At 53.6% G+C, this 17406-nt stretch overlaps 5 protein-coding genes across 6 annotated transcripts; 3 read left to right on the top strand and 2 right to left on the bottom strand.

The window, feature by feature from the left end:
• Positions 1-3181: 3181 nt before the first annotated feature.
• IUM83_02593 (putative 5 alpha steroid reductase) lies at positions 3182-4063 on the top strand (the record flags this gene model as incomplete). Its single annotated transcript, XM_067926524.1, has 1 exon — positions 3182-4063. One exon carries the CDS (start codon positions 3182-3184, stop codon positions 4061-4063), a length of 882 nt encoding a protein of 293 aa, XP_067796633.1.
• Positions 4064-5903: 1840 nt separating this feature from the next.
• Positions 5904-6264, top strand: IUM83_02592 (uncharacterized protein; the record flags this gene model as incomplete). Its single annotated transcript, XM_067926523.1, has 2 exons — positions 5904-6168; positions 6230-6264. The coding sequence occupies 2 exons, from the start codon at positions 5904-5906 to the stop codon at positions 6262-6264; spliced, it is 300 nt and encodes a 99-aa protein (XP_067796504.1).
• A 66-nt stretch (positions 6265-6330) lies between these two features.
• On the bottom strand, positions 6331-12159 carry IUM83_02591 (ABC transporter A family member 1; the record flags this gene model as incomplete). Of its 2 annotated transcripts, none has more annotated exons than XM_067926521.1 (1): positions 6331-12159. In XM_067926521.1, the coding sequence occupies one exon, from the start codon at positions 12157-12159 to the stop codon at positions 6331-6333; it is 5829 nt and encodes a 1942-aa protein (XP_067796506.1). The 2 variants fall into 2 exon arrangements, with proteins under 2 accessions (XP_067796506.1, XP_067796507.1); XM_067926522.1 differs by having other exon boundaries at positions 6331-8976.
• Positions 12160-14901: 2742 nt separating this feature from the next.
• IUM83_02590 (Elongator complex protein) lies at positions 14902-16041 on the top strand (the record flags this gene model as incomplete). The annotated part of the gene is made up of 1 exon (XM_067926520.1): positions 14902-16041. The coding sequence occupies one exon, from the start codon at positions 14902-14904 to the stop codon at positions 16039-16041; it is 1140 nt and encodes a 379-aa protein (XP_067796505.1).
• A 31-nt stretch (positions 16042-16072) lies between these two features.
• Positions 16073-16666, bottom strand: IUM83_02589 (Mitochondrial polypeptide chain release factor; the record flags this gene model as incomplete). Its single annotated transcript, XM_067926519.1, has 1 exon — positions 16073-16666. One exon carries the CDS (start codon positions 16664-16666, stop codon positions 16073-16075), a length of 594 nt encoding a protein of 197 aa, XP_067796379.1.
• Positions 16667-17406: the final 740 nt, after the last annotated feature.

Raw genomic sequence — 17406 nt, 5'->3', positions numbered from 1 at the left:
ACACGTGAATGTGCGAAAAAACTGTGGCTCTGTGTTCTTATTGACACCAATTACTCAATTATTTATTTACCTTCTTGCGCGCAGGTCATAAAATGTTTGGTGCAGCCTCGACACTTGCCATAATTTATCCAGGTTCGAAGCCCAAGATAAATATAAATATTATTTTCGGGTCCCCTGCTTCATAGTGCACCACGGTCAACCGAACCTGCTGAGTTGTGATCGTAGTTTGTAGGGAAAACTGTGCCAAAAGCCTTTAGTCTTGCTCGGTGGTCCAGTCGAAATAAAGATCGGCTTGACGCTTTGGAGCGACAGCCTTTTGGAAGTCTGCTAGTGTGTATGCTTTCGTTGTACTATAGAGCGTTGATATTTCCAATCCGTATCCTGTTTTCGTGTCTATCAAGAATATCGCGAGCGCATACAGATATACGTGTGGAAGGCACGATCGCAATCGTATTTTTTTTCTTCGTAGCAGCGACTCTCGATTATTCCTATCAGTTTGCAGTAGTTATAAGCTCCTCTCAGCAAGTCTGCGCAATTCCCAGCCACGTAGGGGGATCCTATTTTTTTTATCTCTACAGAACGGTAACTGGCTGTCAGTGCAAGCGGTAACCGTAAATTATTGAATAACATCAACAAGAACAATGAACAATGACCACCGTTGGTATCGAAGACACACTCTTCATACTCGAGTTATATCATCTTCCATGTGCGTAATGATTCAACTGAGTTCGTGCGATTCTTTCATCATTTTTACCGGCTGACAACATGTATGAGTATCGTTGTGAATACTTTACTTAGCACGGCGTAGTAACCTACCTCGCCTGATAAATAAATAAAATAGTTCCCTCACTGGTGGACACTGTAGCGATTACAAGTACGTCAACCACTGGGACCATAGCCACGACAAAGAACCAGGTCACCAACTAGCTTTTGTAGTTGAACCCCGAAGAGAGTTGACGCAAAGTGTGCTTCGATACACGCTGACGGGTCCAGATTCCTTTCGTCTTGTCCAAGAACCAACTGCACATTTGGTTTAGGTGGATCACAAATTCTATGTGACCGAAAAAACTGACATCGGAGAGAAGAGATACTGCAAACGCAAACTCGGCGTTGCCAAGCGTATCACTCATCGGCCAAGGGATGACCGCACTGAAGGGAACAATCATCTGCATGGAATGCATGGTACTATAAAGCACAGGACTGAGTTAAATGCGTAGTGACGTGGAAAGCTTTCTGGTCTTCGTCAGAAAGTTCACATTCGCAAACTACATGTAGTACAAGTTGAACCAATCGAGTGCTATTCAGAAGGTCGGTCACAACCATTAAGCGCCGTAGTAAAATGCTATCCAGCTAGTCAAGGAAACTGGAAAATATATTTTTATTTTTCTATCCGATAATTTAATCGTCGTATGAATTGATTGTCATCACGTTATTTATTTATTTATTTTTCTCGGCGACTTTTCGATACAACCACTGTTATTCTCCAGAGTTCTCACGAATTTGTTGGCGCGTGGTGTCCAATTGCCAAAAGTCGCACACCACTCGATTAAGTGCGATCACAAGACTGTCCACAAATTCTTGCTATGTACATATAAAACGAATTCGTGTGCGCACAAACGCACAAGAAACGCAAAAGTTTCCGTACAAAATGGAAGTCAGACGCCAACGAATTCAAGAGAATCATGTATTTTTGCCAAGTCTCAGTAATAGTAGCGCCAGAATTGTGTGGCTATTAGCAGGCGGGGCATGCTTGCCAGGTCCCAGCAACGCCACGTCGCTTCTCGCAGCAGAAGAACCGGTCGGTGAACGCCGGTGTGGACAAGATCATCTCCGCGCTGGAGCCCGTGAAGGAGTCGTACCCGACGCTGTCGACGGCCGACTGAATCGAGCTGGTGGGCCAGGTGGCCCTCAACGACGCCGGCAACGTGACCATCGACTTCGTGGGCGGCCGCACGGACGCTAACAACGGGAACGGCACGGAGATCCTGGCCCCGTGCGAGTACTATAACGCGACACTGATCTCCGTGCGCGACAACATCAAGACCCTGGGTGTGTCTCCGTACAAGGCGGTGGCCCTGGCTGGACGTTCGCGCAGAATTGCGCAGCAGAAGAGCTATAGCGGCTCGTACAGCAGCGACTCGCTCACGCTGTCGAACGAATAATTTCAGGTGCTCGTGAATGAGACGTGGACCGAGGTACCCGTCGGTGTACATGATGGACACGGACCTGGCGCTGCTGGCGGCGCCTGAGCTGAAGGAGGCGGTGCAGCTGTTCGCTTCGGGAGGAGGGCGTCTTCAAGCACGTGTTCTCTTCGGCGTGAGCCAAGGTCATGACAGCCGACCACTTCAACGCGAGCAGCTACTAAGGGCCGTGTTTTAGCACGGGTTAGTATTAATAGGTATAAATATAATTGTCGGCTTCCCTGCCTGCTAGCTCATGAACATGCCGAGATTTTCGTGTTGGAAATCGAGCCGACGGAGCGATACGATCAACCATCACGGCATGCCACCGACCGCCAGAAGCAGCCTGCAGACTCTGCACTCTGCAGCAGAGCGCTCGCCACTAAATTTCCAAGGCAGAGGGGGCAGCACAGGCGTCAGCGGCGCGATGCTGAGATCTCGGATTGGGAGCTCGAGACCAGACGTTGAAGCCACTGCGCAGTGATTAAAGCGCCTGCAAATGTACGTGTGTACCTCACCGAGACCCGGGCAGATCTGATGACGACACAATCCATGGGATCACGAACGTGAACAGCAAAAGAAGAGGCGCACGATCATCAGACGCGTACAGTACATCTACATGTAAGTGAATGATACCCAGCGAAGACTCTGGCGGCCATGACTGGACGAGCAAGTGCATGCTTATAACTACAGGTATGAGGACACGCACAGATTGGAGATGTCTGCTCCACTAGCAGGGCGGCGGCATAGTCCGTGTCCGTAGCCGCAAGACGCGATAAAGTCTGGGGCTGCCCGACTCCGCTGCCGAGACCACCTCGTGGGATTCCAGCTGCTCGACTGTCCCGTGTCGTGGTCACTGCGACTTGCGCCCGTCTGCATTGAAGGTACCAGCCACAGTTCGTGTTCATGTTCACGTGCGCTGACCCTCGGGGCCACGCGCCAACTCATTTCCCAATTCGCTTCCCTTCAAGCTCCATCCAACTGTAGTAACTACTCCGACCATGGGCTTCACGCAGGACTTGTCGGAGCTCTTGACATGCCTCTCGCTGGTGGCGGCAGTGGGCTACGTGACGGATTTACAGCTCTTCGCCGGCGTGTGCGTGGGCATCCAGTGGCTTTCGGCGCTCTACGGCATCCCCAAGCAGACCGAGCGGTACTTCGACCTCACAGGCTCCACGACCTACGCGACGGTCTCCATGCTCGCCTACTGCGTGAGCGACTCGGCGTCGTGGCGCGACTTGCTGCTCACGGCCTTCGTGTGGCTCTGGTGCGTGCGGCTCGGCGCCTTCCTCTACTGGCGCATCTGCGAGTGCGGCAGCGACAAGCGCTTCACCGACATCATCGTGAACCCGCTGTGCTACCTGGCGGCCTGGAACATCCAGGGCCTCTGGGTCTTCTTCACGCTGCTCGCCGTGCTGCTCAGCGTCACACACGGCAGCGACGACCCGGAGATCGGACCGCTGGACGTTATCGGTACGGCGCTGTGGATCGTGGGCTACGCCATCGAGGTGACGGCCGACTACCAGAAGACCAAGTTCCGCCACGACAAGCGCAACGACGGCAAGTTCATCACCACGGGTCTGTGGGGCTACAGCCGCCACCCCAACTACTTCGGCGAGATCCTCATGTGGCTCGGCGTCTTCCTCGTGGCCGTGCACACGCTCCCGAGCTTCGCGTTGCAGTGCGGCGCCGCCGTGAGCCCCACCTTCATGACGCTGCTCATCATCTTCCGCTCGGGCGTGCCACTGCTCGAGGAGGCCGCGGACGAGCGCTGGGGCAAGCTTAAGACCTACCAGCAGTACAAGGCGCAGACCAGCGTGCTCGTGCCCATGCCCAAGCGCCCGCTGCCCCAGGCCGAGCCGCAGCGCGCCCAGTTCGCGTAAATGACTTCACTCAACTTTCTCTCAGACCAGTTTGGGGTAATGATGACCAATGTACATGTAGTTGCGCTCGAACTCTTCCTCCCAGCGGTGAAACTGCACCGCTTTGATGTTGTGTCACACAACTTGTGTGCATGGCTCATAGTCCAACGAGGAGAAGATAGCACGTCCTAACTGGTGTCCTAAATGTCCTGTTTGCCCTAAAATTGCCCGTAATTTACGGTCACTGTCGGTCACTAAACTGAAACTTTAGGACCAAGAATTAGGACAACTTCGTTTGTTTTATGTTGAATCTTGCACTTGTCGCAGTAAACTATTTTAGCAAATTTAGCTTTCAATCCATTTTTAGAGCTCGAGGGTAGAAAAAAAACTGCTTTGTCCGCGTTGCGTCCGATTGTCATTTTCGAACTGAATAGCTGTGTGCGTGTTATCAATGCTAGCGCGATACGGATGGAGGGCTTTTAGTGCCTGGAAACGCCTCCAAGTTAGCTATTGCGGCGGCAAGTACTCTATCCAGCGCGCGCTCACACTTGAAGCGTACGCTAAAAGCACGTCGCCGTTGCACATTTTTCTCATTTGCTTCGGAACGCTGTTACCCATGGTCGCGCTCGTATTAATTCAGGAATTGATCCCGCTTCAAGATCCGAGAGGTGGCTGGCGCGTCAATTATGGGTTCTGGGTTCGAGCTACGATATTGCTCGCCACCGGAGTCCGGACCTTGACGGTCCAAGCTACCTACTTCATCGACGGAGTCCAAATCTCGCTCAGACGCCAGGTTGGGCTGGCATTTTGTGTTTCGATAGTTATGACGGCTTTCTCCGTGACCATCGCATCGAATGTCATTTTTCCAATCCCATTCTTTGTGGTCTCCACCGCGCCCATAATGTGCGTGGTGCATCTCGTATTTTTTCGGGTTATCGTAGGTGGCCGTGTCATGCATCACATGGTAACTCATCGCAGTCAGCTAGCGCACTACTCGAACTTCGTAAATGCTCAGGCCTTTATGGCTTTGGTATTTCCTGCCTACGAGGCCTTATTTCGCGCGACTGAGGGCTCAAAGTATCAACTTCTGGTCATCCTGCTGTTGCCGCTAATCAAAGTAGGGATAAAAAATATCGTGCTGCGGTGCACAGCGCAACTAGAAGATATGATGCCGGAGGCTGTCATTTTCACGGTCGATCTCTTCAATGGAATCTACATGGCGACGTGCATGCAGAGCGCATCCTCTGTAGCGACAATTGCAGCGATTACTGTCACCGATCAGGTGCAGTCGCTGGTTATGCTGTACGGTTTGCATCGAAGGACTGCAACAATTTTACCAAGGTTATGTGAAACTATTGGAGCTAAGGCAGAGGGTAACAACTTGCTCACTGCACTCGGCTTGCTGTGCCAAGACCCAGATAAGTTTGAAAAACAGACGCAGAGGGGAATTAGGAAGCGTTCGTGCCTCCCCCACGCGATTTCAGAGAAAGACTTGAGTCTACTTGAAATGTTGAACAAAATTCCAAACAAAACTGGGAGTATTAATGTCCATTATCTTATCCCGGCTCAAGCGGCAGAGCTCGAACCAATTAGCATTCCGAAGTGCTGTCCGCTACGTTGTTGTAGCTCACGAAGGTTTAGGAGTTCGATTCATCCGGCCGCTTCTGTTTTTACTACACCCGACTCTGGGAAAGAGGTGGAAAGTCGAATGCCAGACAGCCTACCTGGTCACGATGTGTCCGTAGCGCATCGATCAATTTTACAGGAATCTCTGGAAGTGCTTTTCACAACGGAGTGCCTTATTATCGCTGCTTACTTAGAGTTCGCTATCCCCTTGCTCTATTGCTGCTACATCTTAGTCATGGTTCGACTTCCCAGCGCACGGTACCACTCCGAGATGGCCGGCATCACTAAAGAAAACGCGTATGGAACCATTTTCCCATTATTTGTCTTTGGGCTACTTCAGATTCTGTCGTTTGCCGTCCTGACAGCGATAATCAAGCGGAATTGTGGAACGCAAGCGCTGCGTCAGCTTGCTTTCGTGCTGGAGACGCAGATGCCTCTGATCCAAGACAAGCTCCTGTTTTGGCCGACCATGACGTTCTGCTTTCGTGTAGTACATTTCGGTACGCTTCTGTAGGTATGCTTGATTGTGTCAGATTTCTTAACATGTCGATGCTGTTACAGGTGTGGACTTTACTTTCAAGTTTGCTCAGCACTAACGCAGCTAAATGTTGTGCAACAAGCTGCGATATATTGTTGTGTAGATTGAAATTAAGAAAACAGTTCTAGGCACCCTGGAAAACGCCTCGGGCAACTCCCTGTTCCTCCTCCTGCTGACTTGCAAACGAGTTGAAGATCTGCTCCAGCGTCGTTTGCGAAACGCTGTACTCGCGGATGTGCATCTTGGATTTAATGTCCTCCACCAGTGCGAACATCCGGGAGAGCTTCACGTCTTTGGAGTCACCGCGCACTTTAAATCGACAAAACTCGCTCTGCCGTTCTAGCACGACGACGCCGCCGGCACCAAACGCTTGCTGAAGGTAGTCTTTCAGCGCGTTGAAGCGCGTTTCCTCCACGCACCACGCACAGAATGCCTCTGCACGAATAAATCCGTCACGCTCCATTGCAGCAGCAAGGCTATAACCCGTTGGATGCGAAGCAGTGACATACGTAGCCAGCTCGGCGTTGCCAAATGCGCGGCACTTATCTTCCAGATCCGTCGGCGTGACGAAGACATTGCCGCCTCCAAAGACTTTTCCAACCAGATTATCGAGCTCGTCAGCACTCACAGTGTCGAACTTGGTGTCGAACATGAGACCGTCACCGAAGCGAGATTTTAGGTGCTGCACGCTTCCGTAGCAACGAAGACGTCCTCCCACCATGATACCGACTCGAGAGCATAGTGCCTCGCACTCTTCCAAGCTGTGAGTTGTCAAGACGATCGTCGACGCCTTGCCTCGGGTGGAGATATCCGCGATCACGTCCCACATAAAGCGGCGCGACACCGGGTCCATGCCGGTGGATGGTTCATCGAGGAAGATGATCGGCGGACTGCCAATTAACGCGATAGCCACCGACAGTTTACGCTTATTGCCACCACTGAGACTCCCCGCCAGTTTGTGCTCAAAGTCAGCGAGGTTCAACTGCTGAATTTTCTCAGTCACGACCGCATTCATGTCGGCTCGAGACACGCCCTTGATTGCTGCGAACAGCTCGAGATGCTCGCGCACCGTCATCCGCTCAAATAACGCGTCAAACTGTGGGCAGTAGCCAATTTGTCGGCGGACTTCGATCTGCTGCGTCAAGATGTCGAAGCCATTGAGTGTAGCAGTTCCGCTAGTCGGGGTGACGTCGCCCGTGAGCATTTTCATCGTTGTTGTCTTGCCGGCGCCGTTAATTCCCAAGAAGCCGAAGCATTCACCACGCTTCAAGCCAAATGATAGATCCCGAACCGCTATCTTGCCACCTGGGTATACCTTACGCAGGCCAGTGAGCTTGACTGCATCATCGTTCGCTCCTCCGTTGGCAACTCGCTGAGCCTCCCTAGCAACATCCTCATCAACATCGAACTTCCCATCATCATGGCTTTGGGCGTTTGCGTTCCTGCGTCGAAGTCCTGGGATTCTTACGTCGTAATCGATGGCGAGCACCACCGCCGAGAACAGGAATGTTACGAGCACCAGGTAGATCATCTCAGCGCCCATGAGATCCGTGCTAAACGGGCTCTTCTTCTTTGTCGTGCCATCCTGCAGTGTATCGAGTTCGTTCAGCACCAGCGAGAGCAGTCCATTGCCCAGATCGAAAAGTGGCGATAGTCTCCAGATAAATTTGAGCACCGAGTTCACCGATTTCGTTGAGTTAATCACGTCCAGGATGTAGGACACGATCATGAGCACAACGCCAAGGAGAAAGTTGATCTTCATGGTGAAAGTCTGCGACGCCGCGTGCTCCTTGAACAGGAACGACAGGCAGTACGTGAACGGACAAATCGCGAAGCCGAAGAGGATGAAGAGGACAATCACCGCCGGAAATGTCTCGGAGGTGCAGCTCGAGCACTCGGAGTTGCCAGTCAGGGCCGAAATGTCAAACGCTTTGATAAGAATAATGGCCGCGACGCAGGGCACAATGTACATCATGAGGTCCCAGAGGTAGTTGGCGACCCAAAACGCTGTCAGCGAGACTCCGGAGACCAACTGCTGGTGCTTCGAGTTGTGGTTCGCCTCCTTCTCCCTCACCAAGTACACCACCACAGGCAGCGCGAAATACGAGAACGAAATGCAGACGAAGATGCACGCGCTGAACGCCAAGAAGGAGCCGAAAAACGCCTTGGCTGCTGCTGTCAACGGTAGCGGGTGGTTGTTCACCGTGAGATCAACACTGGACGCCGTCGAATCGCTCGAGTTTGCAGCGAAGAATCGATAAATCGCCTGGTCCATCAAGGCCTTAAAGATAACGGGTGAATGCGTTGCTGTGGTGTTGGTGAACAGGTTGTAGCTGAAAACCTGCTCGCTGCTGTCACCGTACACCAAATACGCGCTGTATTGACCATCAACCGCCTCCGTGTCATTGGCTCCGTAGCCTCTGTTGTACAGTGTTTGGCCCATGCGAAGCCCGTAACCAGTAGCATCGGTCGCGTTGATCGCCGGGTCGGAGTACGTCACGTTGAAAACTGTCGGGGAGTTTGTGTCATAAGCCGGAGAATCAATTGCGAGTTCCTGAGCTTTTGCTTCCGAAAAGTAAGAGGCCATGACATCACTGCACCACGCGTCTCCAGCTTGGCAGTAGTACGGAGTTGGCGTAGAGTTGTCGGAGCTGTACGCGTTCGTGTTTAGGACCAGGTTCGGGTCATCGGACGTCGTGCTGCTGCTCTTCAAAATCACCAGCCCCGCCAGAAGCAACAATATCGGATAGAACGTCGTATAGATGATCATCTTCTTCTCGCGCTTGGCGTGATGGAACCTCTTGAGAAGCAGCGCACGCAAGTGTGAGAAGAACAGTCCGGATGTCTGCAACACCACTCCCGAAGCAGCTTCGTTATCCCCCGGGCGGACGCGTTGACCCAAGGTGTGTTGATGGTTCTCATCGTCAGCCTCCGCCACTTTGATGAACACCTCCTCCAGCGTCGTGGCCGAAATCCCGTACGAAAGCAAACCAAGCTTGGCGAGATTGTTGTCCATCTCGGTGAACATGGCTGAAAACATGGGCGAGCTCTTCTGAGGAAGCTGGAACGCAATTTCGCTGCCGACGTTGCTCAATATCTCAGCGGACGGGACGTACGACTTGATGAGTGTGGTGATGACATTGTCATCGCACTTGGCGTCGTCTTTGACGAGGGTGAGATTGTAGCCTGCTCCGTATCGGTTCTTGAGGAACAGTGACGACCCGCAGCAACGCAACTCGCCTTCTGCCATGATAGCGATGCGGTCTCCTAGGATATCGGCTTCATCCATGAAATGAGTCGTCAGAACCATAACGCGGTCGCTGCGGTTGTTGAGCAGAATCTCCCACGTGCTACGGCGGCTGTAGGGATCCATGCCCGAAGTCGGCTCGTCCAGAAACACCAAGGAACTATCGCCTAGGAGTGAAATAGCCACCGAAAGCTTTCGCTTCATGCCACCGGATAACTCTTTCGATAGGACATGGCGCTTCTCAGTAAGACCCACCTGTCGGATCTGCGAGTCTACCAGCCCCTGCAGCTCGTCGTTCCGGTATCCTTTTACTCGTCCAAACACCACCAGGTGCTCTTCGACGGTCAAGTCCTCGAAAAGTACGTCATGCTGGAAGCAAATGCCCAGTGATTCCCGGATTTCCTCCATGTCTTGGTTCAGTGAAAGTCCGCGGTACTTCGCGTCGCCGCTCGATGGCGCCGTCATACCAGTGAGCATCGAAATCAGCGTCGACTTTCCAGCACCGTTGTGGCCGAGCAAACACGTGATCTGATCCTTGTACATGACCAAGTCTAACCCCTTGACAGCCACCTTTTTGCCGCCAGGAACCTCGAAAACCTTCCCCAACCGCTGAACAGACAACACCTCGCCTCGTCGTTCTTGCTCACGAAGCTCAGCGCTGACCCGCTCAATGTTCGGGTTCACATCCAACACGACGTTGTCGAGCAACGAGTCCGTCGGGGTCTCAGTGCCATTTGAAAGCGAAGATTTCTTGCGACCGCGCCAATATGACGGAGAGAACGGGAAATACCACTTGAGCGACGTGCCGTACTGCTTCGGGATCACCCGCTCGAAGTACAGCCCCAACAGGGTGTACAACACGCAGTCGACTAGGAACATCTTCAGCGCCGTGCTGAGGCGAAAGTTCACGTTGAGTGTGTCCAGATTGCCGAAGTTCGCGCCGATGCCCGACGATTCAAAGTCCGAAATGGTCGACAGACCGAACGAAAGCGCAACCGGCGGCAAGATGCACGCGTTGGAGATGTCCTGCTCCGGAGAATTATCTGTGAATGCTTGCGCGACGAAGTACATGAGGAAGAACAGGATCATGCCCACGAACGAGCCTGTGCGAGCATTGCTGAAGAGAGTACTGATGAAGAATCCGAAGCAGAGCACGCTGAGTCCGAACAGGAAAAAGAAGAGGAAGATCACGATCACCGAACTGTTGGCGAAGAGCCCGACGAGACCCGCGAGGGCTTGCAGCACGGCGCTGGCGAAGATGATGATCGTGTACGTGATGTACCAAGTGGCGATGATCACGCGCTCCTTGACCCCCAAAATCTTCATGTACTCGCGGAGACGGAGCTCCTTCTCCTGAATGAAGACCACCAGGATCCTCGACGTCATGTACAAGTACGCGAGGATGAAGATGATGGCAAACACGCTCGAGATGTCGTCGAAGAACGGTGAATTTGTGTACGCTTCAATCGGGAAGGGGGAAACGGAGGCCCCGAGGTACGGCTGGGGAGCCTGGCGCAACGGCGTCAGCAGCGCCTCCTTCGTGGACGTTGATAGCAGCGACAAAATATCTGAAAGTGAGGCGTTGGACGCTCCAGACGCCGTGCCGTACTCGCTCAGAGCAGATTTCAGCATGGCATCAGACTCCAACGACTTCAGTAGGCGCTCGTCCAGCTGGTCCGATGCGGTTGCGGTGGCTTGAGCTCGTTGACACTGACCCGAAGTAGTCTGCGAGGTCGCGTCCCATTCCGGCATGCACGTCACGAAGCGAGTGACGAGCGTCTGCAGCGTCATGAAGCCCGTGAGCGTGTAGCGAGTGTAGTAGTCCGTCTTGATCGACTTCTGCGATGGGTAAAGTGCTGCAGCGTTACCGTTCGTCGGAGGAATGAGTCCAAGCGCCCCATTGTCAGTCTCCGTCGAGTTCAGACGCAGCGTGTACTCGATCGACGAGAACGACCCGATGTCGCTGCCGTCCGGATACCTGTCGAACACGATGCCTCCGTAGATGTGCGGGTTCTCGAGACTGGAGCCGTAACTCTTGCCCTTCACGTACTCTTGCAGTGCGTCTTCCGTGTCGAAGAAGGCCACACTTTCGCGGAGACTCGCGATCTGCAGTGGCGTGGAGCCGTTCACCAGGCCCACGCGAGGGTACCAGATCTCCATCGTCTGCATGAAATACTCGCGCGTGAACGCGTTGTCAGGGACGACTGCAATTTTGTAGGGCACCACACGACCGTCACACTCCGATGGGACACTGGATGCCGAGGACGAATTGGTGTCGACGTATCCCTGCATTGCAACGCCCACGGTGCAGGCCGTGTAGTCGCTGGTGGACAGTTCGTGGAGCCGCACGCCGTCCGTCACGGACTGGCGAGCCATGTACCAGAGCAGACCCGTCACGGAGGTCTCGTATTGCGTCCACTTGGGGAGCTCCGAGGGGATGGCGGATAGCGAAAACCCAGTGGGGTCGAACAGGTTGTCGGAAGTTCCGTCCGTGCTGTCACTCCAGCCGGCAGGCACGTCCACGTCGTCCACGAGGTGCTTGAGCGCCCCCAGCAGAAGCACGAACAGACATGGCAGTGCGATTTCGAACACGGTGGCGCGGACGTGTCGGCGCTTGAGAGTGTAGTTCTTCCAGAGCAGCGTGCGCATGTGCGCCACCATGGTGCGGTTCGCAGCCAACGAGGTCGAGTCGACCTCCTTCTTCATCCTTTTGTCCTGGTAGTTAGACGAGGATTGGCGTTGCTTTGAGGGGAGTTGTTGTTGAGGCGGTGGAATGGATAATGACAGTTGCAGTCGTCGAGCGTGGAGCACTGAAACGAGAGATGGCTACCTGTGTAATCCTACACGAATGGAATAGGGAGCAATCATAAGTTAGATCAATAGTTTTGATCTTGACGACCGATCAGGTGGAGAACAGAGTACTAAGATAGGAATGCATGGAGGCCAATCACCACGCAGCAAAAAGTGTCCATTATGCTGCAAATCGCCGGTGACTGTGCAAAGTAGATTTTGACTTCGTTTTGACGGCTGGCAAATCCGACGCGTCGGTAGCTACACCCGTAGTTGCAGGCTGGATACTTTTCCCGCGAGCGATGCACCTGCCTCGGTAACAGCACCGCATGCTTAGTGCCTAATGGTGAAATGGACCGAGATGTTCACAGAGACAGCTCGTGCATTTTGTTGCCCGCCCGCTTCGCAACTAACCCACGTGGAAATGGATATCTGCTCAAGCATTTGTCGGATACGCCGCTTTGCTACTTCTTGAGGACCCAAAAAAAACTCAAAATCTATCTGGACAAACCTGCTGTCATCGCCTCACTCGATATGAAGACCAGTTCTCACCAGTCGGGAATGCCTCATGGCCACGCTTCGACGCCAGTTGAATTGCGCTCTGACACAGGCTACGAATAGTTTGTTAGTTGGACTGCAATATTCTTGGCCATCTTCCTTTGGCCAGCGTTGCTTCACCATGACTTCCTTGCTTGCTTCATTGACACTTACCTTTTTCATGGCTGGAAGCGCCTTCAGATTAGCTACTTCGGCGGGAACACTCGGTTCACCGGGCACTTGCGCTGGAAGCGTACACGGGCAACACTTTACTATTCCGGCTGGTTGTTGTGTGCCTACAACGTTTGATGCCGACGATAGTCCTCGAAGTTGCTCAAGAAACGATGACCCAACATAGGGGTGGCACAAGAACTATGGGTTCTGGATACGAGCAAGCATATCAATGTAGTGACGTTCGCAGTAAGTCGGTCCCTGAATGAATCCAAGATTCCCTCAGACAGCGTTGGATGCGCAGTACTAGCCCAGGACGGCCACCAGACAACGCTTCAATTAGACTCAGCCTACAGAAAATCCAGGACTCTATAGTTTTAACATGACATATATAGAGGATCTCTGAAACACGGGCAAGTCGATCCCTGGTTGTACTTCGTCGATGACGCCATAATTTCACCGTTTCGCCAGATTTTAATGCTGGTTTGCGCTTCAATTGATATCAGGGCTGCTCCATGGGCCTAACATCTCTCCTAACGTCCCCTCTTCCATTCTACATGGTGGTGATTGCCCCAGTGAGTTCAATGATACAAATTGTCTCGTTTCGCATCGTAGTAGGGTGCGCGTTCTTCGACAGATATTGCAGCATCATGATCAGCTGCTACGGTTTATGAATTTTGCATCTGTCCAGATCACGATGTTCTTGTATCCAGTTTTGTTTCGCGCCAAACAAGGTTCTCGATATCAGGTTCCAGTCATTTTTAACTTACCGTTGATAAGGGTGCGCTTGGAGAATACTATGTTGCGCTTGTACACTGCAGATGGAAGGCATAACTCCAGAAGCCGTCATTTTCACTGTGGACTCTTCTTCAACGCGCTGTATATGGCGACTAGTATGCAAACCCCGACGTCAATTTCTGCTATTGCTGCCATAACTATTACGGACGTCGTGCAAACTGCGGTCGTGCTATATAGTTTGAACCTTCGTACTGCAACAATACTGCCTAGACTTCGCGAGGCGATCGATTTGCTGTCGCCATGCGAGAATCTGCTCAGCGGAATTGCCTTAAAGTGTCGTGATCTCGAGAAATTCGCGAAGCAAGCTCGCGCAGATACTCGCGTTCGCTCATGTCTTGCTCACAATGTATCGAGCATGAACCAAGATCTTATCGAAAGGCTGGACAAAGTTCTGCTAATGGTTAAGGATGCTCCCCCTAAGCCGGCTCGGGTAGCATCCTCACGAAAGTTACACGGCTGCACTTTCAAAAATACGACACCAACGCTGATTTCCCTGTTAATCCCAGTGCAGTTCTCGTCCAAAACTTGTAATAGGTGGAAACACCGATGATCCCGAATCACTCAACAAGTACTAAAAGAGACACTGGAGATGCTCTTTACGGTCGAGTTTCTCATCCTCACTGCATTCTTGGAGGCCGTCATTCCTTTCTTTTATTGCGGCTGTATTTTCATGGTGGTATTAATACATATTCAGAGTGTACGCTACCATACGGAGATGGCTGGAATCAATCGTGAAAATGTTGGCTCGAATGTCCGTTCAGTCTTCGTATTTGGACTCTGCAGGTAGCAACATTCATGGCACTATCAGTAATCGTTAAATGGATTTTACCAGCGTTGCTTACCTTGATGCATACATCGATTTCACGTTTAAATTTAACTGGGCGTGAGCAAGTTCACAAATCGTGAACTTCACGATACCCAAATTGCAGAGCAAGAACCATATATTTACCGTCAGACTTCAAGCTCAAAGGTAGATATCAAACCGTGAAATGTCGACTATTATCCTGCTGCAGGTATCGACTTTATAGCCAAATTGAAGCTACCACCCAAGTTGCTCACTTCAACGTGCCCAACCTTGAATTCCCGTTACTGTCTGTATCCGGCCCTTTCTATTGCGAATATCGCGCGAAAATCACTGGTCCCCGCTACCTTATGGCCAGCTTCAGACGCAAGACTCCTGCCGGGGCGTCTTCGCTGCGCAGCGGCACCAAGCCGTTCCTCAATGGGCAGACGCTCGTGTCTTCCGGTCTGAGCGAGTTGGACGCGGCTCTGGGCGGTGGGCTGCTGCTCGGCACTTTGACCGTGGTGGAGACGCCTGCTGCCGCGTCGGACGTCGACGTGGGCGCTGGGGCCTCCGAGGCGCTGGCAATTGACCTGCTGCGGTACTTCGCGGCGGAGGGCGTGGCCGACGGCAAACAACGCGTTGCAATTGTGGCACCCGATGCCGGGGACTTCGTCCGCGAGCAACTGCCGCTGGAGCTGAGCCTCGCCCAGCGACAGGTCAAGCAGCAGCTCGCAGACTCGGAGAGGAAGACAAACGTCGACGCCCCACTCACCATCGCCTGGCAATACGGCAAGTACGAACACCAGCAGCAGCAGAGGCAGCCACAGAGGCAGCGGTTCTGCCACAGCTACGACCTGTCCAAGGCCATGCATCGCGAGATGGTGGCCGCAAACGAGCCGGTCGCTATCGACCCGCTGACGTGGATGACAGAGGGTGAGGCCCCTGTCGGCGACGTGTACGAACGCCTGTACGTCGCTATCGAGGAGCTGGTGCAGCGGCAGAAGGAAGACGGAGAGGGCCAGGTGCTGCGCGTGGGGATGTTGGGGCTGGGGTCGCCGTTGCTGGGAGCTCCGGACGCGGCGCACATGCTGGCGCTGTTCTCGTTCTTCAGGCGGCTGCGTGCGCTGCTCGGACAGTCCAAGGGTGCCGTGTGTCTCGCGCTACTGGGAAGTGACGCGCTGAGCGCCTTCCCCGCTGCATTTATCAACGAGCTCCGACACACGGGGGACAGTGTGCTGACACTGAGCGCCTTCGCCGGCACGCGCGACCTGTTACCTGAGGAGCTGCTGGAGTTCCAAGGTTCCCTGACGCTGCGTAAACTGCCGCGCGTGCACGCGCTCGCCTGCCATGCACCAAGCAACACTCGCTTCGGAGTGAAGCGCGAGCGGCGCAAACTCAAGATCGAGAAGTTCCACCTGCCGCCGGAAGGCTCTCGCAGCAGCAGCAGCAACTCCAGCGGCTGCGGCAGCAACACGTCGACCAACGGGCCGGACCCTCTGGCCTTCTAGACAAAGAGAACGTTATTTTCCACTCTACCCGCTATTTGCTCTTCTTCTTGGCCTTGAACCTGTGCTCCTCCAGGTCGATAGCGTCGTCGTCCTCCTCTCCCTCCTCACTGTCATACTCGTCGTCGTCCTCCTCCTCTCGTTCGTCATCACCGCCCTGCTCGCCCCCCGAGTTGGCATACTTGAGCTTGGCCTTGGCCCGACGGCTGGCCTTCTTGCGGCGCAGGCGCTCGATCTTCTCGCTGCGCCTGCTGAGCGCGCCGTTGACGTGGTCGTCCAGCTTCTGCAGCAGCAGCTTGCGCGCGGCGCGGCGGTTGCCGTCCAGCGAGCGCGTCTTCTGGCAGCGCACCTGCAGCCCCGTGGGCACGTGCATCAGCAGCACGCAGTTGCGCACCTTGTTGATCTTCTGGCCGCCCTTGCCCGAGCCTTTCACGAACGACTCGGCCAGGTCCGCCTCGCGCAGCTGCACCTCGGTGCGCTGCTGCGGCTTGCCGTCGCTCGACGAGCTCAGCGGGCGAATGGGCCTGACGAGGAACGCATTGCCGGCGTGGAGAGGCGCCCAGCGACCTGCCGCGTTGACGGAGGCAGTTGGGCGCAGCGTCGACAGCAAGCGCGCCAAGGACATCATGGCAACGTGTGGCGAAGGTATCTGTGCCATATAGTTGGTACATTGGTGCCTAGGAGATGGATGGCAGGAGCCGGAACCTGATCGGATGTCTGCTCCCCGTAAGCTTCCAGGCGCCATAATCTGCTCCGAAGTTCCCCCGCCGAACAGATTGGCACGTGTACATGTCAATGATCCTACGTAGCAGTTCGCTGTAGGTTTAATTAAGCTCCCAGCGACCACCGACAAGGACAAGTGCTGCAGGCTAGAACGAGTGCATCGTACCTCCGTTAGGTCGAGTTTTAGTCGAGTCACGCCAGACGTATGCGTCAGAACTGTACATGTATCTCTTGATGGTGTGATGACTAAGTAAGAGCTCTTGTCGCAGGAGTACTTTGCACTGGTGTCCATCTCGAATGGTGCAGCGCAACGCGCTTGCGTCGCTGACTGACTGCATTGCAGTCTGCATTCCCGCAGCAATTCTGGACGGACCAAATCGGGCTAAATCCCAAATTTGATATGAAATACGCCAGAAAAGGGTCATCCATCAGTCTGGGAGCCAATCAAAATCCCCCGCCAAATTGTATTCCGGATTTAGGACTGGAATAAATGCTGCGGGAATCGCTCCCGCAACGATCAAGTGCTCTGTGCTGAGCAACGCACAAACGAAGCAGAGTCTTTCCGAAGGGATTTGCCGCTGACTCACCATCCCAGCACGCGGCACTCAAAAATGCGAAGCCTCCCGATGTACCTAGGTATGCAGA

This window comes from Phytophthora cinnamomi (genome assembly GCF_018691715.1).
Source record: "Phytophthora cinnamomi strain GKB4 chromosome Unknown Contig16, whole genome shotgun sequence".
Taxonomy (NCBI): Eukaryota; Oomycota; class Peronosporomycetes; order Peronosporales; family Peronosporaceae; genus Phytophthora; species Phytophthora cinnamomi.
The sequence above is the reverse complement of the archived record's forward strand: the minus strand, read 5'-3'. Positions and strand labels throughout refer to the sequence as shown.